The sequence below is a fragment of the Mobula birostris genome, chromosome 12 (assembly GCF_030028105.1).
Source record: "Mobula birostris isolate sMobBir1 chromosome 12, sMobBir1.hap1, whole genome shotgun sequence".
NCBI lineage: Eukaryota > Metazoa > Chordata > Chondrichthyes > Myliobatiformes > Myliobatidae > Mobula > Mobula birostris.
This window is the reverse complement of record NC_092381.1, coordinates 62,323,880-62,350,030: the sequence shown is the minus strand read 5'-3', so window position 1 is coordinate 62,350,030 and position 26,151 is coordinate 62,323,880. Positions and strand designations below refer to the sequence as shown.

General features: G+C 40.1%; 1 protein-coding gene and 1 long non-coding RNA gene across 5 annotated transcripts in view; one reads left to right on the top strand and one right to left on the bottom strand.

Moving 5' to 3' along the window:
• The window catches only part of LOC140205967 (uncharacterized), a 144,946-nt gene that overhangs the window by 65,073 nt on the left and 53,722 nt on the right, over positions 1-26,151 (bottom strand). The window lies entirely within an intron of this gene.
• The window catches only part of ror1 (receptor tyrosine kinase-like orphan receptor 1), a 286,759-nt gene that overhangs the window by 218,869 nt on the left and 41,739 nt on the right, over positions 1-26,151 (top strand). For all 4 annotated transcript variants that reach the window (XM_072273894.1, XM_072273893.1, XM_072273895.1 and 1 more), the window contains exon 4: positions 8-44. In XM_072273894.1, coding sequence (XP_072129995.1) covers positions 8-44 — 37 coding nt within the window. The remainder of the gene's footprint in view (positions 1-7; positions 45-26,151) is intronic.

Here is a 26,151-nt window from a genome sequence, read left to right as displayed (position 1 = left end):
CTTGCAGGACCCCCACCGACTCCAAATTCAGGCAAGGCAACGCAGTGAGTATTCGTCTACATATTGTTACCTATTTCCAGAGCTAACATTCATCGGGCATTCTTACTTCAAGCATACACAGTTGTACTTAAAGAGTTTCAAGGAACTTGGAAAATGGCATGGGGTTATTTTCAATAAGTTTAAAACATTCTTTCTTTTAAAGCAATCATTTGTACATTGTTTCATTTGCAACCCGTTCGATATTGTTTTGCCAGTCTTTAAAAATGCTTTACTATGGTCCTTGCTTGTGATGAAACAAATTGCAATCGGGCCACAGTACTTACTGTAGTGGTGGGCATTTGTTTCTCATGCTTTCACATATGATAATAAGACTGCTTAGTCTGTATGTTATTTTCTTCTCTTGTCTGTCAATGTTTTCTGTTTTCCACAAAGTAGGTATTAATGATGGAGCTTTTACATCTTGCCACACGGTGGTGCTACACATAGTACAGCTGACTCAGAGTTCTAGGGATTTGATCCTGACTTTAGGCGCTCTCTCTTTGGAGCTCGCAGTATTCTTTCTATAACCATGAGACTTTCCGCCAGATTATCTGGTTTCCTTCCGCATTCCAAAGACACGTTTGTAGGTTAATTGGATACTAATGTGCATCTACACAGCCATTTATTGAAATAAGTGGCAAAAGGATCAAAAAGGAGAGATGGTTATGTGAGATAAAATAATCAGGGCTAGCATAGACCCGATGAGCTGAGTGGCTTTCTTCTCTGCTGTTACCCCATCAAGCAGTGTATTCCAAATCACTGAATTTAAAAAAAAAATCATTTGCAAACCACTAGGTAGGTAAGAAGAACATGTCCTCTTTTGCTCTTTGATACCTTTCTGTGATCTCTTTCTACCAAACATTCTGCAATGGAAATAGTTTCTTCTTACTTATCAAATGCTCTCATAGTTTTGAAAGCCTCTTAAATATTTTGTTACCCACCTGGTTCCAAGGAAAAACAATCCAAAATACTCCATTCTCTCCAGATAGCTGAAGTCCCACCTTCCTGGTATACAATCAGGTAAACTGCACTGCACCCTCTGTGAAGCCAAAACATTCTTTTTGATAGACAAAACCAAGCTATGTTTTTAAAATCTGTGTTCAGGATGACTAATTTTACTGGGCTGTATTTAGAAGTTTCAGGGCTTCAAGACACTCAAACCTTTAATAAATGCACTAAATATGGATTTGGTGTCTTTCCATGAATTTTCTCTTTGGATTGTAAGTGATATCAGTTTGATTCTGATCACATGTAGTATGTGTGGATCTTGCATATTCCCCTGTGACTGTCTGTCTTTCCCCCGGATGCTCTGGTTCCCTCTCACGTACCAAAAATGCGCTGACCATAAGGTGAATTGGCTACAATAAATTGCTACCAGTGCAGGTGGCTGGTGGGAGAATCTGGGCATGGGAGTTGCGGTAAATACTTGGAGCAGTGAGATTGCTCTCAACGTTGGTATGGAATTGATGAGCAGAATAGCTTCTTTCGATGTTGTGAAACAATATGAAATAATATGTTGGTACATGAACACAAATTCCACCTTTCCCTCCTTCCCTACACCCAATCCCATCCCTCCAACCCAATCCCACGATTTTGGGTGGAACTATCAGTAAGCAAGTTATAACCTAGCAAAATGCAGTCTATGCTCATAATTTGTATCCTCAAATATTGTAGTAACACCCTTCTCCATTGTTCAAATGTGTGTTGCTTTGCCCTCAAATTACCTGTCTGTTATCAAGAGCTGCATGAGCCAGAAGTTCCTCCAGGTGAATGTCAGAAAACTTAAGACCTTCTTCTTGTGCTGCTGTCAGCACTTCTGAATCTCTGGCTTCATTCCCTTACCCTCTCTTAATTAAGCTGAGTCAGGAAAGACATGACCTTTCAGCATTGTGCTCAGCCACAAGCTCATATTCTCTTCCCTTTCTGTTAACAAAACTGCTTCTGGGAGTTTTGTCAATCTTCCCAGCATCTGCCAGTAGATCTTTGTTTATGTTGCCAAAGCCTACAGTATGTACACGTGTCAGTGCACCACATTACATCTAATCTCTCCGCCTCAACTTCATACAACTTTTACTTGATCATGTCTTCATTTACTCCATCCTTCATGTTCATCAGTTCAGCCTTCTCCAACCTCTTTTCACTCCAGATGTCAAAGCATCTCAATTTTATAATTGAAATGCCTTGTACTATTACCTTTCTACGTTATGCCTCATTGCTTCTAATACTGAACTGTATCTTACTCTGCATACCCTCCACTGCACAAGAAATGGCTGTTTGCTGAACAGGTACATTTTTGATTTCTGAAACTATTCATTCCTTCTGCATCATTATCTCTTTCCTTGCTTCAAAAATCTAAAAGACATCTTTTGAATTTGTTTTTTTCTTTGCTTTCTATTCCTAACCTTTCTGGTGGTTCTCAGTTTCTCTTATTTGGTATGTGCTATATTGCTTTCCTCAAACACTTTCGCTCCACCTGCAACAAGGTATTTCCTGGTAGCCAACCATTTTAATTCCACTTCACACCCTTAATCTTCTGGCAGGTTGGTCCATGGCCTCTTCTACTGCCACAACTGAGGCCCCTCTCAGATTGGAGAAGCAATGCCTCATATTCTGTCTGGGTAGCCTCCAACCTGATGGTATGAACATTGATTTCTATATCACCCGGTCATTTATTCCCCCCCTTCTTTTTTTCCATTCCCCATTCTGACTCCCCTTTTATCCCTTCTCTTCACCTGCTTATCACGTCCCTCCTCTTTCCCTTTCTCCCAGTGTCCACTCTCCTCTTCTATCATATTCCTTCTTCAGCCCTTTACTTTTTCAAATTATCACATCCCAGCTTCTCACTTCAATCTCCCTCCCCACCCACATACCTTGTCCCTCATCTGGCTTCACCTAACACCTTCCAGCTTGTGCTCCTTCCCCACATCTGCTTTCTTATCTAATGTTCATACCCTTCCTTTCCAGCCCTGATGAAGGATCACAGCCCAAAATGTAAAATGTCTATTCCTCTTCATTTTGTGTGTGTTACCCTGGAGTTCCAACAGCTGCAGAATCTCTTGTGGTTATATATTGTTTTCCTTTCCTTCTTTCTCCACTATGTAAATAAAAATTGCAGTTGTAAATCAGGTGTCCCTCAGATTTGTGCTGAAGAAATGGCTGAAACATTTACAACCATGTTCAGCCAGAAGTGCCAAGCTGATCAGTTGATTATTTCTTATATGATACCTATCATTACAAAGGTTAGTCTCCAGTTTATTCATTCCATGAGAAATCAAGAAGCAGCTGAGAGCACTGGATACCAAGAAGGTGATGGAACCAGACAATATAAGACCAGGAGAAAGGAGTAGAATTGGGCCAATTGGTCCATTGAGTCTGCTCCGCCATTTCATCATGGCTGATCCATTTTCCCTCTCAACCCCATTCTTTGCCTTGTCCCTGTAACTTTCATGCCTTGACTAATCAACCTCTGCCTTAAAATACACAAGTGCCTAGCCTCCACAGCCATCTGTGGCAAAGAATTCCACAGATTCACCACCATCTGGCTGAAGAAATTCTTCCACATCTCCATTTTAAATGGGCATCCCTCTATTCTGAGACTGTGCCCTTTGGTCCTGGACTCCCCCACTATAGGAAACATCCTCTCCACATCCACTCTATCTAGACCTTTCAAAATTCGGTATGTTTCAATGCGAACCCCGCCCCCCCCCCCCCCCCCCATTCGTCCAGTGAGTCCAGGCCCAGAGACATCAAACACTCCTCATACAATAATCCTTTCATTCCTGGATCATTCTCATGAACCTCCTCTGAACCCTCTCCAGTGTCAACACATCCTTTCTCAACAACGCACAAAAATGTTGGAGGAACTCAGCAGGTCAGACATCATCTGTGGAAATAAATTAACAGTCGACATTTTGGACCAAGACCGTTTCTTAGATAAAGGTCCTAAAACCACTCACAATACTCCCAAGTGAAGCCTCACCAGTGCCTTATGAAACCTCAACATTACATCTTTGCTTTTATATTCTAGTCCTCTCAAAATGAATGCTAACATTGCATTTGTATTCCTCACCAGCAACTCAACCTGCAAGTTAACCATGAGGACTTTCAAGTCCCTTTACACTTTGGATTTTTGAATTTTCAGTTTAATCAGAAAATAGTCTATGCATTTGTTCCTTCTACCAAAGTTCATGACCATACACTTCCTTACACTATATTCTATATGCCATTTCTTTGCCCATTCTCCTAATCTGCCTTAAGTCCTTCTGCAGACTCTTGGCTTCCTCAGCACTATATGCCACTCTACCTCTCTTAATATCGCCACAAATGTAACCACAAAGCCATCAATTCTGTCATCCAAATTATTGATGTATAATGTAAAAAGAAGTGGTCCCAACACTTCTGCAGAATAACACTCATCACTGGCAACCATCCAGAAAAGGCTCTGTTTATTCCCACTCTTTGTCTCCTTCCAATCAGCCAATCCTCTGTCCATGCTAATACCTTTCCTGTAATACCATGGACTCTTGTTAAGCAGCCTCAGGTGTGGCACCTTGTGAAAAGCCTTCTGTAAATCTCACAACACCAACTGATTCTTATTTGTCTATCCTGCCTGTTATTTCTTCAATGAATTCCAACAGATTTCTCAGGCAAGATTTTCCTTTGAGGAATCCATGCTGACTGTGCCCTATTTTATCATGTGCATCCAAGTAACCCGAAACCTCATCTTTAATAATGGACTCCCAATATCTTCCCAGCCACTGAGGTCAGGTTAACTGGCCTATAATTTTCTTTCTTCTGCCTCCTTCCCTTCTTGGAGTGATATTTGCAATTTTTCTGTCCTCCAGAACCATGCCAGAATCTAGTGATTTTTGAAAGTTTATTAGTGAGTCCACAGTCTCCCCAGCTACCTCTTTCAGGACCCTGAGATGCAGTCTACCTGGCCCAGGTGACTTATCCACCTTCAGACCTCTGAGTTTACCAAGCACCTTCTCCCTAGTAATAGCAAATGCACTCTCTCCTGCCCCCTGACACTCTCAAACTTCTGGCATACTGCTAATATCTTCCACAGTGAAGATTGATGCAAAATACTTATTCAGTTTGCCTGCCATTTCCTTGCTCCACATTGCTACCTCTCCAGTTTGCAATGTCCAATATCTACCCTCACCTCTCTGTTACTCTTTAAATATCTGAAAAAACATTTGGTATCCTCTTTGATATTATTCAATAGCTTTCCTTCATATTTCATCTTTTCCCACCTTATGGCTTTTTAGTTGCCTTGTTGGTTTTTAAAAGCTTCCCAGTCCTCTAACTTTCCACTAAGTTTTGCTATATTTTTGCCCTCTTTTTGCTTTTATGCTATCTTTGACTTCCCTTGTCAGCCATGATTCAACACTTGTTCTTTGCGAAGTATTTATCCTACGCCTTCCGACTTTCTCCCAGAAACTCCAGCCATTGCTGTTCTGCTGTCATCCTTGCTAGTGACCACTTCCAATCAACTTCGGCCAGCTCCTCTTTCATGTCTCTAAAATTCCCTTTAATCCACTGTAATACTGATACATCTGACTTTAACTTCTCTCTCTCAAATTGCAGGGGGAATGCTATCATAGGGGTTCTTTTACCTTAAGCTCCCAAATCAAATCCAGTTCATTAGACAACACTCAATCAAGAATAGCCTTTTCTGGAGTGGACTCAACCACAAGCTGATCTAAAAAGCCATCTTGTAGACCTTTTGCAAATTTTCTCTCTCTTGGGATCCAGCACCAAACCTGATTTTCCCAATCTATCTGCATATTGAAGACCTCTATGACTATCCTAACATTGCGCTTTTGAATTTAAAAACACAAACACGAGGAAATCTGCAGATGCTGGAAATTCAAGCAACACACACAAAATGCTGGTAGAACGCAGCAGGCCAGGCAGCATCTATAGGAAGAGGTACAGTCGACGTTTCGGGCCGAGTCCTGATGAAGGGTCTTGGCCCGAAACGTCGACTGTACCTCTTCCTATAGATGTTGCCTGGCCTGCTGCGCTCACCAGCATTTTGTGTGTTGATTGCGTTTTTGACATGTGTTTTTCATCTCCCATTGTAATTTGTAGCCTACATCCTGCCTACTGTTTGGTGGTCTGTATGTAACTCCTATCAGGGTCTTTTTACCCTTACAGTTTCTAAACTCTACCCACAAAGATTCTACATCTGATCCTATGTCACCTCTTTCTCAGGATTTCATTTCATTCTTCCAGCCCCTCTGCCTAACTGCCTGTCCTTTTGATATAATGTGTATCCTTGGATGTTAAGCTCCGTATAATGATCTTCATTCAGCCATGACTCAGTGATGCCCACAACATCATACCTGCGAATCTATCACTGTGCCACAAGATCATCTACCTTATTCCGTATGCTACATACGTTCAACACTTTCAGTCCTGTATTTGTCACCCTTTTTGACTTTGTTCCCCTATTACATTGCAACTCCTCACAGCTAAGGACTTGAACACAAGATCTACCTGCACTTCTAGCCAAGCTGTTTCAGGAGAGGGAAAATGTTACTTTCAATGTAAACATGCAGGAAAATGGTCAAATGTGTCATGTTTTCAAAGAGCAGGACAAATCCTATCCGTTTAATTACTGCCCAGCAATCCATTTCCATTCATCAGCATAGTGAAGGAAGGTGTTATTGGCAAAGCAGTTTATTGTTTACTCACCAATTATCTGCTCACTGATACCATATTGGGGTTCACCTGAACCGCTCAGCTCTGGACCTTATTGAACCCTAGGTCCAAAGATGAACCAAAGAACTGGAATTCAGGTGCGAGGGGAGATTGACCGTCCTTGATAGAAAGGCAAGATTTGACTGAGTGTGACATCAAAGGCCCATGGTAAAACATGGTATCGGGGGAATGAACTGCAGCGCTTAGAATCATACTCACACAAAGGAAAATGGTGATTTTTGCTGTAAGAGGTCATCCAACAGTGCACTGAGACATTACTGCAAGAGTTCCTTCCAGCAGTGTCTTTGGCCTAACCATCTTCATCAATCTCCTTCTTTTCATTACAAAGGCAGGAGGAAGATATCTGGTAATTGTGCAGTGTTCAGTTCATTTGCAATCCTTCAGTAAATGAAGCAGTCTATCAGTGTATGCATTAAGACCCAGGCAATACACAAATATGGTCTGATAAGTGGCAGAGTACCAATTTCAAGAATCTTATAGCAAATAAAAGCAGTGCCACTTGAGACTTTTTTTTCAAATCTGGTAAATGTTACAATAACAACAGCCCCAGTCAGTTCCAGGTACACCAGGAGCTGCACTGCTCAGTAATATTTGCCCATGGTGCTTGTCTTATGTGGCTGTAAAAGATGAAATCCCACAGGCTGCCCAGTGATAGCCTCTGAACTTATCTTCATTTGACGTCCATACACAATTTCCAATGAATTGTGCTGGATATGAAAGGCTTGCTGATATTCACCTCTCTAACTCCGCACATCAAGTATCACTTTGGCAAACACGAGAAAATCTGCAGATGCTGGAATTTCAAGCAACACACATAAAAGTTGCTGGTGAACGCAGCAGGCCAGGCAGCATCTCTAGGAAGAGGTACAGTCGACGTTTCAGGCCGAGACCCTTCGTCAGGACTAACTGAAAGAAGAGCTAGTAAGAGATTTGAAAGGGGGAGGGGTAGGGGGAAGATCCGAAATGATAGGAGAAGACAGGAGGGGGAGGGATGGAGCCAAGAGCTGGACAGTTGATTGGCAAAAGGGATATGAGAGGATCATGGGATGGGAGGCCTAGGGAGAAAGATAAGGGGGAGGGGGGGGAAGCCCAGAGGATGGGCAAGGGGTATAGTGAGAGGGACAGAGGGAGAGAATGAGAGAGAAAAAGAATGTGTGTATATATATAAATAAATAAATAATGGATGGGGTACGAGGGGGAGGTGGGGCATTAACGGAAGTTTGAGAAGCCAATGTTCATGCCATCAGGTTGGGGGCTACCCAGACGGAATATAAGGTGTTGTTCCTCCAACCTGAGTGTGGCTTCATCTTTACAGTAGAGGAGGCCATGGATAGACATATCAGAATGGGAATGGGACGTGGAATTATAATTCTGAGTTTAATTTTATCGAAAGGTACAAAAAAATTTGAAATTCAATTTCAAAAGTTTAAAAAAATTGCCTCTTTGGAATTTATAATGAGTATATCCTTGGCTTGGAGCCAGCTATTGTTTGCCAAAAGGAAAGGAAAAGGGTGCTAAGTATCTGTGTGAAGGATAGAAAATGTTGAAAGTTAACAGAATATCAGTCTTACAGATCAGCCATGATTTTTGGAGAATACTGTACAAGTAATACAGACAAATAATGTTCTTTGAAGATCATCTGTAACCAATCAGCTTCCAATGAATTTGACGATCTGTCTTATTTTGGAGCAATTCAGAATTGAAGATAAATCACTCACTTGCCCTGCAGAGTCCAGATCTTCAAAGCAATAATCATTGGTCTTCAGAGCAAGCAAGTATTAACAGTGTGCTTATTGCCTGTTGTGTTTAGGCCAACTAATCTGGTGTTCAGGTTTTTGCAGACACTGTTGGAGGAAATGGCTGTAAATAAGTGAAAGTATTGGCTGTCAGTGGTACTCACTTCTGAACGTCGTGGTTTTACCATTTTAAAGTGAAAGTGACTAAAGATACATTTCTTGCTGTAATGTTAGAACTACAGAATATTAATTAAAAACAAACACGGATTCTGTTTGTCTGAAAAACAGAAATGATGGAAAGTCCAAACAAATCAGGTAGCATCTGTAGAAAGGGAAACAGACTGAAGGCATTTGGTCAGTTTTGTTTGTCATTCCACAGATAGATAGAAAGATAGGTAGATACTTTATTGATCCCAAGGAAATTACCGTGTCACAGTAGCATTACAAGTGCACAGGTATAAATATTAGAAGAGAAGTAGAAAGAATAAGAAATAAGTTACCACGAACAGTCTAACAGGAGGGGGGCATCAGTTCCCCGGCTATAGGTTGACTCATTATAGAGCCTTATGGCCGAGGGTCAGAATGACCTCATATAGTGCTCTTCGGAGCAGTGCAGTTGCCTGAGTCTATTACTAAAAGTGTACCGCTATTCAGCCAAGGTAGTACGCAGAGGGTGAGAACCATTGTCCAGAACTGCCAGAACTTTCTGTAGGGTCCTTTGTTCTACCACAGCCTCCCCACAGCAGACAGGTAGAATATGTGAAGGAGAGGCCTGAATACTCCAAAGCACTTCCGTCTCCTCAGAAAGTAGAGGTGACTCTGGCCCTTCTTGTACACAGCCTCTGTGTTAATTCTCCACTCAAGTCTGTCATCCAGGTGCGCCCTCAGGTACTTGTAGGTCCTCACTACATCCATGTCCTCACTATCAATAGTAAGAGGGAGCAATGCAGGCTTAGTTTTCCTAAATTCCATCAACATCAAATTTGTCAAATGGTGCAAGCTGAATCATCTGTAGCACAACATCACCAAGACAAAGTCCTTCACCAGAGCCCTGTATTCATCTTCTTGTCCTCCCTTTATACACCTAACTACTGCTGAGTCATCAGAGAATTTCTGCAGACGCCATGACTCAGTGTTGTATCTAAAGTCCGAGGTATACAGGGCAAACAGGAAGGGAGCCAGTACAGTCCCCTGTGGGGCCCCAGTGCTGCTTATAGCCATGCCTGATGCATTGCTCTGAAGCCGCACAAACTGTGGTCTGCCAGACATGTACTCCATTATCCAGGATACAATGGAACTACCAATCTGCATTGAATGAGCTTTTGCTGCCAGCAATGAGGGCAGTATGGTATTGAAGGCACTAGAGAAATCAAAAACCACGATCCTCACAGTGCTGCCCTCCTGATCCATATGGGAGTGGGCACTGTTCAGCAGGTCGATGACAGCGCCGTCAACTCTAGTGTGCTCCTGGTAGGCAAACTGTGAGCAATTGAGGGCTGATCTGACCAGGGGTCGGAGTTGAGCTAGGACCAGCCTCTTTAGGGTCTTCATGATGTGTGAAGTCAGGGTCACTGGAAGGTAGTCATCCAAGACTTTCGGTTGGCCCTTTTTGGGTACTGAGACCACACATGATGTTTTTCACATGGTTGACCCTTTCCAGGCTGAGGCTCAGTTTGAAAATGTGTTGGAGAACTCCACACAACTACTCAGCACACTCCTTCAGGACCTTGGGGTTCACACCATCCGGTCCCAATGCTTTGCCATGTCTGAGTTTCCCCAGAACCCTTCTCACCTGCTGAGATACTGCCTGACCAACCTGTGTGTTTCTGGTATTTTTTTAAAATTACTAAACATTACAAACTGTGGAATATTTATGATTTTCAACGTAACTTTTTTTTTTAATTGTCCCCTGTATATTTCTTCTACAAGTGTCACATTTTCATTTTTGAAAGGAATGACATATTGGGATGTGATCATGTAAAAAGAAACTGAATTCCTGTTACCTCCACCCACCACCCAGCACCAACTGACCACAGTATTCAGTGAGCTTCAGAGAACACAGTTAAATAGGCAAGTTTGATCTTGCCTGACATGTCCATTTGCACATTTTCTAGCAACAGCTAAATGAACAAAGACAAAGGCAGGAATGCCAGCAGACTCTTCCCCTCATTAACTCAGGACAACTGAGATGACATGCAAGGCTGCAGCTGGCATGCGAGTTGAGATGCACCTTTATTTACAAACCACTGCCAAAAGCTGGGTAACTCTCAAAGATATTTTTTGTTTCCTCTTTGCAATTTGTTTTCTCTTACTGTTTTCAACGAAGAGAGAGTGAAGGTGTATCCTGCTCACTAATCTCAGACTGTAAACTCAGATGCCCTGTGATTCAGCACTGAGATCACCGTCTCAGAGTCCTTGCAGTTAGTGATTACACAGCAAATATTTTCTTATCTTTAGCCAAAATTAAGAAATACAGTGCCTTGTAAAAGTATTCAGCTCCCAACAGAAAACATTGTTTACGTAAGTGAGTATTACAACCAGGGATTTTGATCAATTTAACTGAGAATTTTTATTTGTGAATCACATGCTCTTTTGCACAGTGGAGCCTAAAAGACAGGGAAAACTTTAAAAACTGAAAAGCTAAAAATTGAAAGACTGGAATGTCAGCAGTTCAAAAGTATTCATCCCCCTTTGCCCCCCCCCCATTACAGCTATTACAGCCAGTGGCCTTTTCCGATAAGTCTCTATTGGCTTTGCACAACATGATGGAGCAAGATTTGCCCATTCCTCCTTGGAAAGTTGCTCAAGCTGTGCCAGGTTAGTTGGGGAGCAGTGGCAGACAGCAATCTTGAGATCTTGCCAAAGATTGGGGTAAGGTTAAGGCTCTGACTGCTCCATTTAAGGATATCAATTTTCATCATTTAAAGCCTCTCCATGTTTGCTCTGACAGTGTGCCTTGGGTCATCATCCTGCTGAAAGACGAACTTCCTCCACAGTTTAAGCTTTCTGGCAGAGGCTAGCAGGTTTTCATCCAGGATCTCTCTGTATTTAGCAGCATTCATCTTCCCATCAATCCTAACCGGATTTTCAGTTCCTCCTGCTGAAAAACATCCCCACAGCATGAAGCTATCTCCACCATACTTTACAGTAGGGATGGTGTTATTTGGCTGATATGCAGTATTAGATTTACACCTCACGTACCACTCAGTGTTGAGGCCAAAAATATTCCACTTTAGTCTCATCGACCACAAGACCTTCTTCCACATCTTTACAATATCTTCTAAGTGATGCTTTGCAAAGTCTTTACAGGCAAGGATATTTTTCTTTAAGCCAGAGATTCCTCTCTGCCACTCTTCCACGAATACCCTTTTTGTGCAAGGACTTAGAAATTGTGGAGCCATGAACTTCATCTCCAGTTGCAGCCACTGACTTTTGCAGGTGTCTCAGAGTGATTTTTGGCATCACAGTAACCTCTCTTATGAGTGTCATTCTTTTCCAGCAACTAAGTTTATTGGGACAGCCTAATTTAGACAGTGTGGCTATGGTTTCATATTTTCTGCTTTTCTATGATGGACTGCTCTGAGCCTTGAGGTATGTTTGGTGCCTTTGAGATGGTCTTGTACTCGTCCTTCGATTTGTGTTTTTCTATTATCATTTCTCTGACTTGCCTTGAATGCTCTTTTGTCTTCATTTTGGTTTGGTCTGTTGAAAATCTACCATACTGTTGGACCTTACAGAGAGAGGGGGTATTTATTCAGGTGATCCTCCAATTTTCTACATCAACAAATTGGATAGTTTGTAAGGTAGTATATAGTATTGCACCTGAGGAAAATTACTGTAGTAATTACAAAGAGAATGAATGTTTTATCAGCCTCACAATTTTGGTTTTTAATTTTAGTATATTGTTTACAGATTTTGGAATTTTTGTTTTGATTGACATGATGCATAATGTTTTGTAGATTACCACAAAAAATCCTACGTCAGTATATTTTAAAATTTTTAAATGGGGAAGTAAAATGTGAAAATATTGGTGGGAGCTGCATATTTTTTCAAGGCAATGTAGTTACTATGTGGCCACTTATTCTCTCAAATAATTTCTACATACTATAAATCTGCTGCTCAGTTTGAAATCACACAAGGAAACTATATGCAGATTTGGCAAATTGTGCCATATATGATTTCCAACCCAATGTAATTTTATGTCAAAGTCTGTTAAATAAGTTTATTTTTGATTTAACCCACTCAATCAGTTAACACCAAGAAAAATCCTGTTCTCAAACTATACTGCTGAAGGTCTGAGGGATTCAAAAAGGTGGAGGGATCTTGATGTCTTGAGTATGCATTTTATAAGAACAGTGTTTCTGCAGTATCAGTTATCCTTCTGTATACACCACTATAAGTTCAATGGAGCCAATGACCTCCTACTGTGTCCCAATTTTACTTTGCTGTGTGGGGGCTTTGCACTGGAACTGTAACATCAGCTGTGGGATCGAACTGGCAGAAAAGTAATGCATGAATGATACAACATGCTTCAGTGAAACATAACTGAAACAAATGTAAAGTGAAAGAGAAACACGGAAACTAGAGGCAAGAAAACTGGGCCCTTTCTGCCTTGTGTATTATTCAATTATCAAGTTTAGGGCAGTTAAGGAAGCTCTTGATGAAGAGAAGTGTGTGGCAAAGAAAGGGTTTAGAGAGGGAAATCTAGCGGTGGGAACCTCAATAGTTGAAAGTAGCATTAACAAAAATATAGCTATTAATACTGTCAGTGCCACAAATCAAATGGCTCAGGAAATTATATAACCATATAACAATTACAGCACAGAAACAGGCCATCTCGGCCCTTCTAGTCCCTGCCGAATGCTTACTCTCACCTAGTCCCACCGACCTGCACTCAGCCCGTAACCCTCCATTCCTTTCCTGTCCTTATAGCTATCCAATTTAACTTTAAGTGATAATATCGAGCCTGCCTCTACCACTTCTACTGGAAGCTCATTCCACACAGCTACCACTCTCTGAGTAAAGAAGTTTCCCCCTCATGTTACCCCTAAACTTTTGCCCCCTAACTCTCAACTCATGTCCTCTTATTTGAATCTCCCCTACTCTCAATAGAAAAAGCCCATCCATGTCAACTCTGTCTATCCCCCTCATAATTATAAATACCTCTGTCAAGTCCCCCCTCAACCTTCTACGCTCCAAAGAATAAAGACCCAACTTGTTCAACCTTTCCCTGTAACTTAGGTGCTGAAACCCAGGTAACATTCTAGTAAATCTTCTCTGTACTCTCTCTATTTTGATGACATCTTTCCTATAATTCGGTGACCAGAACTGTACTCAATACTCCAAATTCGGCCTTAGCAACGCCTTGTACAATTTTAATATTACATCCCAACTCCAATGCTCAATGCTCTGATTTATAAAGGCCAGCATACCAAAAGCCTTCTTCACCACCCTATCCACATGAGATTCCACCTTCAGGGAACTATGCACCATTATTCCTAGATCCCTCTGTTCTACTGCATTCTTCAATGCCCTACCATTTACCATGTATGTCCTACTTTGATTAGTCCTACCAAAATGTAGCACCTCACACATCAGCATTAAACTCCATTTGCCATCTTTCAGCCCACTCTAAAAACTGGCCTAAATCTCTCTGCAAGCTTTGAAAGCCTACTTCATGCCACCGATCTTAGTATCATCTGCATACTTATTAATCCAATTTACCACCCCATCATCTGGATCATTAATGTATATGACAAACAACATTGGATCCAGTACAGATCCCTGAGGCACATTGCTACACACCGTCCTCCAATGTGACAAACAGTTATCCACCACTACTCTCTGGCGTCTCCCATCCAGCCACTATTGAATACATTTTCCTATTTCAATATTAATAAAGGAATGCTAATAAAGGAACGATTGAACCTTCCTAACTAACCTTCCGTGTGGAACCTTGTCAAAGGCCTTACTAAAGTCCATATAGACAACATCCACCGCTTTACCCTCATCAACCTTCCTAGTAACCTCTTCAAAAAATTCAGTAAGATTTGTCAAACATGACCTTCCAGGCACAAATCCATGTTGACTGTTCCTAATCAGACCCTGTCTATTCCAGACAATTGTATATAATTAGGAGGTGAGATTAGTTCATAGTGAAAAGATGGATGAGGCAGAGGAGTACTTTTACCCCAAAAATGTTATTTTGAACTTGAAGAAAAGGAAGGGTGTAACCAGACTAATGCCTTTCAATGGAGGACAACACTTTCAAATCCATAGTGTGTGAAAAAGCAACTATAGCCAACAAAATAGTTCTGAATTTTACTGTTTATTATTATGCAAGGAATATGGTAGATGCTATTTTTCATAGTGGGTTCCTACAAACATCCAAGAGGTTACTGAAATTTTGTTTGAGTCATGTCTGTGCATCAGCAAACTTCAATTAGAACTTAACGTTCTTGCTCCTTTCTGAATGGCATTGTGCCTCAGGGGTCTTGGTTGGTGACTTTTCTGAAAGGGGGTAAATATGAGAAAGTGGGATTGCGATATGTTACACAGTGTTGTCTGTTGTCCCAAAGTCTCCACCATAGTGTCTGTTCACTTCTTCCACCCGGAGATTCACCATTTTTCATTTTGTACCTCATCCTGTCAAAATCTTAGGTCATGGTTTTGTCTGGTACTGCATTAATATATAGGTATTATGGTATCGATGAGGCTGATTATCTGCTTAGATGCCCTGCATCTAAATCCATGCCTGAAAATTCAGTCACTGGACACTAATAAAATAAATTATATTTTTGTGTTAAACTTAAATTGATGTGGATATCTGGAGGGAGATGAGAAAATGCTGAGCTAAAAACTTTACAATGCCATTCTCAAACTGACTGAGGCACAGCATTTTTTTATGTGCAAAGTTAACCTCTTGTCCAAGTTGTAGGCTCATTTACAGAACTCATGCAGAAGGCATTATTTCCATATATAGTTCAGATTTGGAAGTCAAAGCAAATGCTTTTTAACACAATAGTATTATGTACAGAGATCTAAATAGCATTTCATTCTGCTCAGAGAAAAAAGAACAATTGGAGGAGGAACTGTTAATATTAGCTTAGACCGAGATACTTATCAGAAAACCCACATAGTGAGCTTAAAACAGACAATATGCAATTAAAATGTAATGATAATTTTTTTCAGATATTGCAAGATCTCAGCTCAGCTATGTTTTTGGCTTCCTTGTTCAGCTGTTATTTTGTGGATAAATCATAATTATTCTATTCACCTAATTATTTTAATAGTTTTGTACTGATCACATTGACCATTTCCAAGTCAAGATGTGATTGTGAGCGTGGGCAGAGGGTTATGAAAAGAATAGGAATTTTCTTTTCTTAAATGGACAGATTTAATAGATCATTGTCCATTGTTACTGTATAGAAGGTCTTAGATTTTATCTCTGGCTATGCTGAATTAGTCAACCTCAGCATAATTGAGGTGCTGTTAATTGTTTGGATATTCCCTGTGCTACATTTGGGGAAATTTACTTGAAATTTGTCAGTGGCTCAGTAATATGAGCCAGTGGTTGGTTTCCTCTGAAAGCCAATCGTAGTCAGTGGCTATTTTTTTCACAAGATAAATTATTCGGGTTATTGAGACCTGGACTAATCACTGCCCACATCCTTCATGGAAAAGCAGATGGAATGGTTTTGATTTATTCTCAATGAATACTTTCATGGAAGACTCAAGTAGCAATGATCTGCTTTCTTTAATGTTGTTTCTAGTCATCATTAAAAGGATTTGATTAAATCATCTAAGTCACCTTTCATTGTTGCTTTTGACGTGACTGCATGTCCTCCATTCCAAATTCCCAAGGGCAGACCTTTTCATCATCAAGTCCCACAGCAGTCAAACATTTGATGTGGCAAGGCCTTCAGGACTGACTGACAGCCCGTAACTTGTCAGAAACCCTTCAGGACTGTGTGGCTAACCATTGAGTGCTGGGCTCTGAGGTTTCTGCAGCACCTGTATTTGTTAATTATTGTCTTAACTAGAATCGTTAAACCCTTGTGCTTTCTGTTTAATCTCGTCAAGTTTATTTTGACAGGTTTTCCAAGTTCTGTGGATTACTTAAGGGTGGTGGAGTGGAAATCCTTCTTTACCAAAGGAGGTGTAAGGTACTCTTTCCCTCCACTACCCTACAGGTCACTCTTGGGCAAGGTGTAACACCTTCTTAGCCCTCTGATCAGGGTCATATGGAGCCATAGGAGTAGGCGATGTATGGTTGTATGAGCAGCTGGTGAATATCACAAGTCCTGGTTATGTGACCACTGATGCCAGGTAGACAAGCTCTGAAGGGTATTCATGGCTGGGGTCACCCTTCTTGTAAATACACTGCCCAGAAGGCGGCAATGGCAAACCAATTCAGTAGAAAAATTTGCCAAAAACAATCATGCTCATAAGACCATGGTCACTCACATCATATGACATGCCACATAATGATGATAATGATGTGATTATTTAAAGTGTACTCCCGATTAGCGCTTATAGCGGGATCCTTGTTTTGAGAATGATTTGTCTCACGGTGTCGCTCGGTGGAGCCACCAATGTTCTTTTGGAATTCCTATGTATAAATTTTTGTTTCCATCTCTACATGGGAGTTATGTTGTTCCTCTGCACCTGAGTTCAGTTGTTGCTAACGCTTAATGTGACACAAGGACCTCACAATCAATGGACCCAGTGGAGGTGCATCAACAGCTTGCGCATCGGTCACTAGAGGCAAGGGTGCCTCCTAAATTCAGTTCATGTCCCAAGTCTACGGTCCGAGTGTACATTCCTAGCGTATCCAGTCTATATCCAAGGTTCTCTAGATCCACAAGGTTTGCTAGGTCTCCCATAGTATTCAGTGTTCCTGAGTTATATTCAATGTCTCAAGAGCATCAGGTCTGTTTCAAGTTGAATGAAATAGATGCCATGGATTTCAAGGAAGAGCAGCAAATTGGAAACAAAACTGGCTAAGAGGTCAGAGCAAAGGAGTACATTTCTGTGTTGTAAATTTTCTGTAATTCTGCAAAGAAACTGAAAATCAGAAAAAACTTTTTTTCTGATCCCTACCACACCCACCCAACCAGAGGAAAGAATTTTAAACTGAAGAGGTTATCCATTAGTTTTTCTTGAAGTTGATTAAACTGAGACAAAGAATTAAAACTGCCCCTATCTCAACAGCATCAGGTCTGTCTTGAACTTACCAGACCTACCTTGACAGCATTAGGTCTGTCTTGAGAGCATTAAGTCTCCCTGAGCCATCAGATACTGGCCTTGGGGAGGGAGGTACTGTCATGAGCCCTTCGGGCCAATGCAGCTAACTGTAGAGCGATGGGCCGGAGGCATTCATAAATATGAAATCAATGATGTCCATTAACTCAAGCTTGTTTGATTTTAACCCACAATTCCATAAACTAACAATATATCAAATACATTTGCCTGTTTTTATTCTTTTGTTATTTCCAGTTTCTTTGTAGAATTACAGAAAATTTACAACACAGAAATTTACCCCTTTGCTTAAGAGTTTTGTTTCAAATTTGCTGTTCTTCCTTGAAATACAGGGCATCTATTTCATTGACCAGCCTTTAACATGGGACCTTGTCAACAACTTGCTAAAATTTATGAATCCATCAAATGGACTGTCTTCATCAACCCTCTTTGGCATCTTCTCAAAAAAAATCATACAGTATTATCAAGTGAAGTCAACTAAAAGGAGATAACAGATGCAAAAGTATGTGTAGTATGCACTTGCTTGGCACTACACTAGTAAACTTATGTGTGCCATTCTTCCGAGGATTTTAAGCCTAACCAGTCTTTCAGCTGTGAAAACATGGCTTGATCATCAGAGAACCACCTAATTTCTTTTATCCACCACCATAATCTAGCCTGTCATCATTACCATGATGCATATTAAAAACAAACATTACTTTCAACCAATTATATTTCAGGGGTTTTCAATTAACCTTTGCATCACAACCCTTCACAGAAATGAATAGTATGGTACAAAAGAGCTTGAATAGCTGTCATTCATAATTTTGGTCAGCTAACTCATGCTGGAGCTCCCTTGATTATTATCTGACAATGACTGACATGTATAGTTGCTAAGTGTTGGCAGCTCTTGCTACAACTGATGATACAGCCCAATGTTCTTAATAGTAGGGAGGAGCAAAGCAAATTGTTTTAAGGGTTACCATGACATATTAACGGATAAGAGATATTGTTAATCTAAATCACTCTCCTTTTGCTCATTATAAATGTTTTGGAAATAAAATGTTGATATTGTTGCAAAGAGAAAGCAGGTAAAAACAGTAATGTGGCAGCAGCTGTAATTGAAAAATGTGTTTGTTTCCCTTCAGTTTTAATAGTTATCTCATTAGTTAATAATTTGTGAAAGACTTTTTCTAATCAAACACCTTTGACTACAAGTCCATCAGGCAATAGTCAGTAATAGAATATTTTGCAGACGCTGATGATAGGGACTCGATGAATACTACAGTGTGGTTCCCTGAACAAATAGCCCAAGAAATTTGGTAGAACACTTCACTGCCAGAACTCACTCTGTGATGGTATTTGGTTTGCTGACTCCAAAGTTCTGAATTCAAACGAAGACCTTAAGCCCTATCAGATATAAATATCCATGAGTACTAAAGGAAGATTATACTGCAACTACCGAATCTTCAAAGACTAGTTTACTTCTCTGTTTATTCTCCACAACGAATTTAGCTGCCATTACCCACTATTCAAGTGGTGGGACCCCTCTCCCTACCAAGGAGAAGATACTTTCAGTTGACAAATTAGTTTAAAACACAGTTAATTTATTTTCAGTGACACACGTTTAAATCCAAACTACACCAGCAAAACACATTTAAAACTCTCAGAGGATTTCTATCTTGGGCATTTCCAAATTATAAACCATTTCTAGAACACAAAGCGTTTCCTAAACGTAAAGCATTAAGGATTTCCAAAACACAGGTACTATTCCAATAATCTAAAAAGATGTACCAAAGATACAAATGAATAAGTCATCTATTATAGAAACCAAAGCTGGAAGAATATATTCTAGTTCATCCCGTGTTTCTGCCACGTTATTTCTTGATGTTCCTTATCCCATTCCTAATAAGCCTGGGATGTTCTTTATATTTAAACGCCTTTCCTACCACTTAGGTGACTTCACATGCCCATGATATTTCTTCAGATATCCTTTTAACATAAGCGGTATAAAAGCATCTTGGGAGACGCAGATATCAACTAAGGCTATAAATGCTGTGAAGCTAACTTTCTTGACTACATAAAACCTAACTACTGTATAAACACATCAGTTATTGATATGCTAAAAATTTTATTCATCTTCCTTGAACTAAACGATTCAAGAGTCAGCTAGTTTGTTTGAAATGACCCAAATTAGGCAACTCTTGAGCAGTAAGACAGGTGCTAGTCGTGAGCTAGCATCTGGTTTTCACAGATAGAGCATCTATGCAATAAATAATGCTGTTCTATAGTCAGTACCTTATTTTAACTTCAAACTGATTACTGTTTTCCATTTACATTTTAAAAATTGAAGACTGACTCCCATTTATGACCAGAAACTAAACAAATTGTTAGTTGGAAGTTTACTTATATCTGTTTTTGATCTTACAAGTGCTAGATGCTGTGTTTAAAAAGAAAGATGAGCAAACGCGAGACCATTGTTCTAGGATAGTAAATATCCATCACAACTCAGAAGCACCAAGACCTTGATTGGCTGGTGGTCATAAGGCCCTCACAGTCAGATCCTTCCTGTACAGATGAAATATCATCCCTAATGCATGCTGCCTTCAGGACAGCTGCATTGGGGAAGAGATGGTCAACCACCTCTTTGCAGATTATGGATTCACTAAAAGGGCATGGATAAGAAAGCAAGCATCCTTTTGTCTTGGTTCAACCTCAGAAGCTGCATAACTGAGTACTCTCTGCTCTACAAGCTGTTTTCAGGGGCAAGTCCAAGGCAGACATTAAATGCTGTTGGAAATTTATCAACAATGAAAGGTGCTTTTTGGTCTGCCCAAAACTTGTTAGTCGTCTTGCACAGTGAGATGTCCATAAGGGAATGCTGCCATTGGCATATTCTAGCTACAGTGTATGCTGAGGGATGTGCTGAGGTGTGGTGTAGCCAATGCTAAGGCTCTGTGGGGAAGGACCACAGTTTGGGCTCCATCCTTTACAGTACATGGAGAGACTGAGTGAAGTGGGGATGCTCCTCAGATATGATATAGTGTACAACCTTAGGGAGCCACATAAGTGGCAATGGTGCTGTAGTTTTTAAAAATAGGTTAACACTACTGAATGTAAAAGTTTTGAACTGTTTCTTCTTTTGTGTGTGTGTATATATATATATATATTCTTTATTATGAAAAGTTTATTTTTGAAATATAAAAAATAGACACTTGAAAGAACCATCATAAAGGATACCAGCATCTAATTACCAGAGGTGACCTAGAGTGTGGGAGATGGGGTATATTGAGGAGCAATGGAAAGCTGGCATAAGATATACCAATGAGAGATACCTGTACCCAGAATGGCCTGGTGCAATATGCAAAAAAAAGTTTGTGTTGTAATTTCTTTAACACGATATCAGTAACGAGCCGAGAACTGTCCTGTCTATTGGATTAATGCATAGTACTTAGACATAAAATTGTAAGAAGCACTGGCACTATCTGGTGTGCACTCATTAAAGCCTCCCAGCACTACATACAGTACTTTGAGACTGGAATAAATGATGCAGGTCACTGAAGAAAACTTTAAAATTTGCTTGTAAAAACAGCAAAACATTGGTGATAGTGCTCCCCTCCCCCAAATTATTGGCACAGCTCTGGGGCCTTGGTGGGTGGGGAGGAGAGAGGCCCTAAGACACCGGAGTAATGAAAATCCACCAATTACTGTTCATGGTGAATGGTAGTGGGAGAAGGCAGCAACTGAGCCAAATAGTAGGAACTAAACACTTAAAAATATGGATGTAGTGTTGCAGTGAGTTTAAAGGCTAATGGATAGGAAAGATTTAGAAGGATACAGGTCAAATGCAAGCCTATTGGATTTGCTTGGTGGACGCCATGGTTGGCAAAAATGAGATGGGCCATAGAGCCTGTTTCCATGCTGTGTTACTCTAACTATGACATCATGATCATAGTCAACGACACTCAGTGCATCAGCTTCCATCAGTTGTATCACTTTGTCATTTACTCTGCTTGATGCAGTACACTCTGCTACAAGAGGAACATCTGGACAGCACAGATGCATACATCAGGATGCTCTTTATCAACTTCAGCTTAGCATTCAATAATATCATCCCCTTAAAACTAATCAATTATCTCCTAGACCTTGCCCTCAATATCTCCTTGCACAAATGGATCCTTGATTTCCTTACGTGCAGATCAAAATCAGTTTGGATTGACAACATCTCCTCCATGATCTCATCAGCACAGTGTACTACAAGGCCGTGTGCTTAGCCACCTGTTCTTCTCACTTTACACGTATGACTGTGTGGCTAAGCACAGCTCCAACACCATATACAAGTTTACTGATGATACCACTGTTGTAGGCTGAATCAAAGGTGGTGATGGATCAGCATTTAGGAGGGAAATTGAAAATCTGGCTGTGTGGTGTCATAACACCAACCTTCTACTCAATGTCATCAAGACCAAGGGGCTGATAATTGACTTCAAGAGGAAGATACTGGAGGTCCATGAGCTAGCCCTCATCGAAGGATCAGAGTCAGAGGGGGTCAGCAACTTTTAATTCCTCCGAATTATTACTTCCGAGGATCTGGCCTGGGCCCAGCAGTTAAGTACAATTACGAAGAAAACATGGCACTTCTTCCTTAGGAGATTGTGAAGATTTGGCATGACATCTAAAACTTCAACAAACTTCTCTCGATGTGTTGTAGAGAGTATATTGACTGGCTGCATCTTAGCCTAGTATGGAAACACTAATGGCCTTCAACAGAAAGTCCTACAAAAAGTAGTGGATATGGCCCAGTCCATCATAGGTAAAGCTCTCCCTGTAATTCAGCACTTCTACATGAAACACTATCACAGGAAAGCGGCAGCCATTGTCGGGCTCCCACCAACCAGCACATGGTCTCTTTACATTGCTACCATCAGGAAGAAGGTACAGGAAGCTCAGAATTCACAGTACCAGGTTCAGGAACAGTTACTACCCCTCAACCATCAGGCTCTTGAACCAAAGGGGATTGCCCCATCATTGAAATGTTCCCACAACCAATGAATTCACTTTCAAGGGCCCTTCATCTCATGTTCTTGATATTTATTGCTTGCTTCTTTCTTTCTTTCTATATTTGCACAGTTTATTGTCTTTAGCACACTAGTTGAATGTCAAGTTAGTGTGGTCTTTCATTGATTCTGTTAGTTATTAGTCTATAGATTTATTGAGTATGCCCACAATAAAATGAGTCTCAGGTTTGTATATGGTGGTATATATATACTTCCATAATAAATTTACTTTGAACTGCAAATGGCACATCTAATGATCCAGCCCAGTGGGTGTATCAACAGGCCTCAGGTTATCTGGCATGGGGCACAACATTCAAATGCTTCACCATCCTCATAATCGTGCTGCTGGTCCAGTTCTCACACCAGTATTTTAATAATTTCTACTCACTGCCAGGAATTCAACCAAGCATGTTGTAAAACATTCATTTTCTGTCTCTCTTAAAGGAAGAAGGTGCCATATAATCAGCATGAGCAATAACAAACTGGAAATCGTACAGGCACAGCTTCAAAGGTTCATTCTTTGATCTGTTTATGATTCTGTGTCTTAGCTGTGCTATTTAATGTTTGTAACCTGCAAAAAATCGATCACACCTTTAAGTAGCATGAGATCAAAGGGAGGGTTTCTTATTGCTGCCAATGACTTAATTCTTAATGCATATTGTAGACGTGGCATCAATTATGTCACCAAGGTAGAAATTACTTCAAATCAATATGACCCAAAGACCAATATCACAGTAAGCTTCTAGTGGACAATAGTGTAATTTGCACAGATGTCCTTAAACACAAGATTTGGATCCAAGAACTAACTTATAAAATTCCAGCTTAATCATCATACATAGCATCCAGACATCTAGTATTACAGAACCTGATTTTGCTGTTTTTGTGTTTTAAAGAGAAATATTGGCAAGGAAGGCAAATTATTAGTCCTTTGTACTGCTTGGAGGAAAGATTTGAGAATCTCACAGACTGCAGGAGACCACTTTACTGGTTTGAAAGTACTGATTGGATAATGCATACAGTGTGTTCATCTGCAGCTGAATCTTTGGAGTTGGCTTCCTTCCTGCTCTCAAATCTGATCCCATCATTGCAGAACAATTTTTTTAAAAATTCAGTACTATTTCATGAAATAATTATGGGAAGGCCTTACGTTTCATTTCATACAATGTGTATTAGCTTACTGCACTTCAGCCATGAGTGTCTAATACTCTGAACAGGTAATTCCTGTACTCAGTGGTTTTGTATTCACAGCCAGAAGTTAAATTCACTGTTTCAGCCAAGTAATACATTTTACTGAAATACCAGCTGGGACTCAGTATTGTTCCTTTGAAGGGAAAGAAAATTTGGAGACCTACAGAATTTGTCATTATAGCAAGTTCTTTACTGCTGCAAGTAAGCCTGAAGCAATGAAACTGCAAGGCATACTGTGACTTCTGTATGTATTTCCTTACGGCTTTCCATCTGTGCACTGAATAATCTTCAGAGAATACCACTGATGTTCCCTATAGTCAAATTAGAAGTGGAGAAGATCACTTCCCTGTGTCAAGGAACTATACCATAGCCAACTTTCCCCCAGAAATGCGGCAGCATAAAAAGGAAAAGAACATTTCAACTTCTGTACTTTTGCAGTCACGATTAGCTGAAACAGTAGCCCAAGGAATTTATATTTGAAACTTATTTATCGCAGTTCTGAAATTAAGACTTGTTCAGCCATCTCATATTCTACTTGCTCTTTCCCTACCTCTGAAATCAAGCCAGCTCTTTATACCCTTGGGCTTTTCTTTTTCCTAAATCTGCAGGGTTTCAAAAGTCAATTTCAATGTAACTTAACCACCACTATTTATCTAATTTTCAACACACCCTTTTCCAATTTAGTGGTGTTCTCTACCATGAAAACAAGGAATAGTGCTTGCATGAATCAACAAAAAAGCATTAGATGTATAAAAAAAAGGGTCAAAATTCAATACTTTTGAGGTTCTCTACATTAGTATAGAGGAGATCGTCATATAGGGTTTTTTTTTACAAAGGGAAGTGAGAGAGGCATTCTGCCTCCTTTCAAGAGCTGACATTTATGTTGTGCTTGCATATCCTAACAGCAAGCCACTTTAATGCTGTACTAAGTTTAGCCTTGTTAAGTGAGATCTTTTTATATTTAGGATAACAGATTGATGGCACTCCGCCAGTCGTGTTCAGAATTCTAACTTGTAGTTGTTTGCTTAATCAGCAGTAGGTTAAGACTTGGCACTCTGCAGAAGACAAATTTCTTATTGTATTTGGTAAATTGCAAAATAGGTTAGGCATGGAAAATGCATGGCTTTGCAGTTTATTAAATGCCATCTTTGTATTGTACAATTTTAGAATAGCTATTAATGCTAATTGTAATATAGATGCGAGGAATAAATCTATATTTTTAATAGAGATATAGTCATTAATAGTGATGTGGTCATTAGTTTTGTAGAAGGAAACTTTATATACAGTTGCAGATGGCATGGTAGCGAGCAGTTAGTGCACCACTTCACAGTGCCAGTTATAACATCAGAGTTGAATTCCGGCCAGCGCCTGTAAAGAGTTTGTATGTTCTCCCCATGACCACGTGAGTTTGCTCCCACATTCCAAAGACATATGGTTAGGATTAGTGAGTTATGGGCACTGGAGGTGTGGTGACACTTGCAGGCTACCCAGCACAATCTTCACTTTTGATTTGATTTGACATAATGCATTTCACTGTACGTTTCAATGTACAGTACATGTGGCAAATAAAGCCAATCTTTCTTTAAATATCAATAAAACAACTAAAACCTTTTAAAAATGTATTAAAAAGTATTATGTATAATTCAATTAAGCTAGCAAGGAGTAACTAAATTAACTGAAATCCTTGACTTGAATCTTTGAAAGATTTCAGGTATTTTTAATGATTATAGATAATCTACTCTCTTTACTGAAATGAATAAGTAGTTCACACAACAAAGGACTCTGTTCTTGGAGATTCTCTTTACAGTGCAGTTTATACTTTTATAATACCGAACACTGGATTCTTATATCTGAGCTAAACATTTCAGTGGAGAATATTAATCAAAATATTCTGTTTTGAAGGCACCCATTGTGTTTGGACTTGCTGCCTACTATCACTATTAATTTTACGTGTATCTACTGTAGATCCACCATTGTGAAAATGCTGCTGCATTTTGGTTTGCCCCTTAATTGCAAGACATTCCCATGATAGAATTACCATGGTATGGGCTGGTGAGAGTATGGATGGGGATGAGCAGAACAAGGTCATCTCTTTAAATTGACCAAAAAAAAAAACAACTTTTCAATCTGTCAAAATCTATGAATAGTTGTTTCTGAAATTC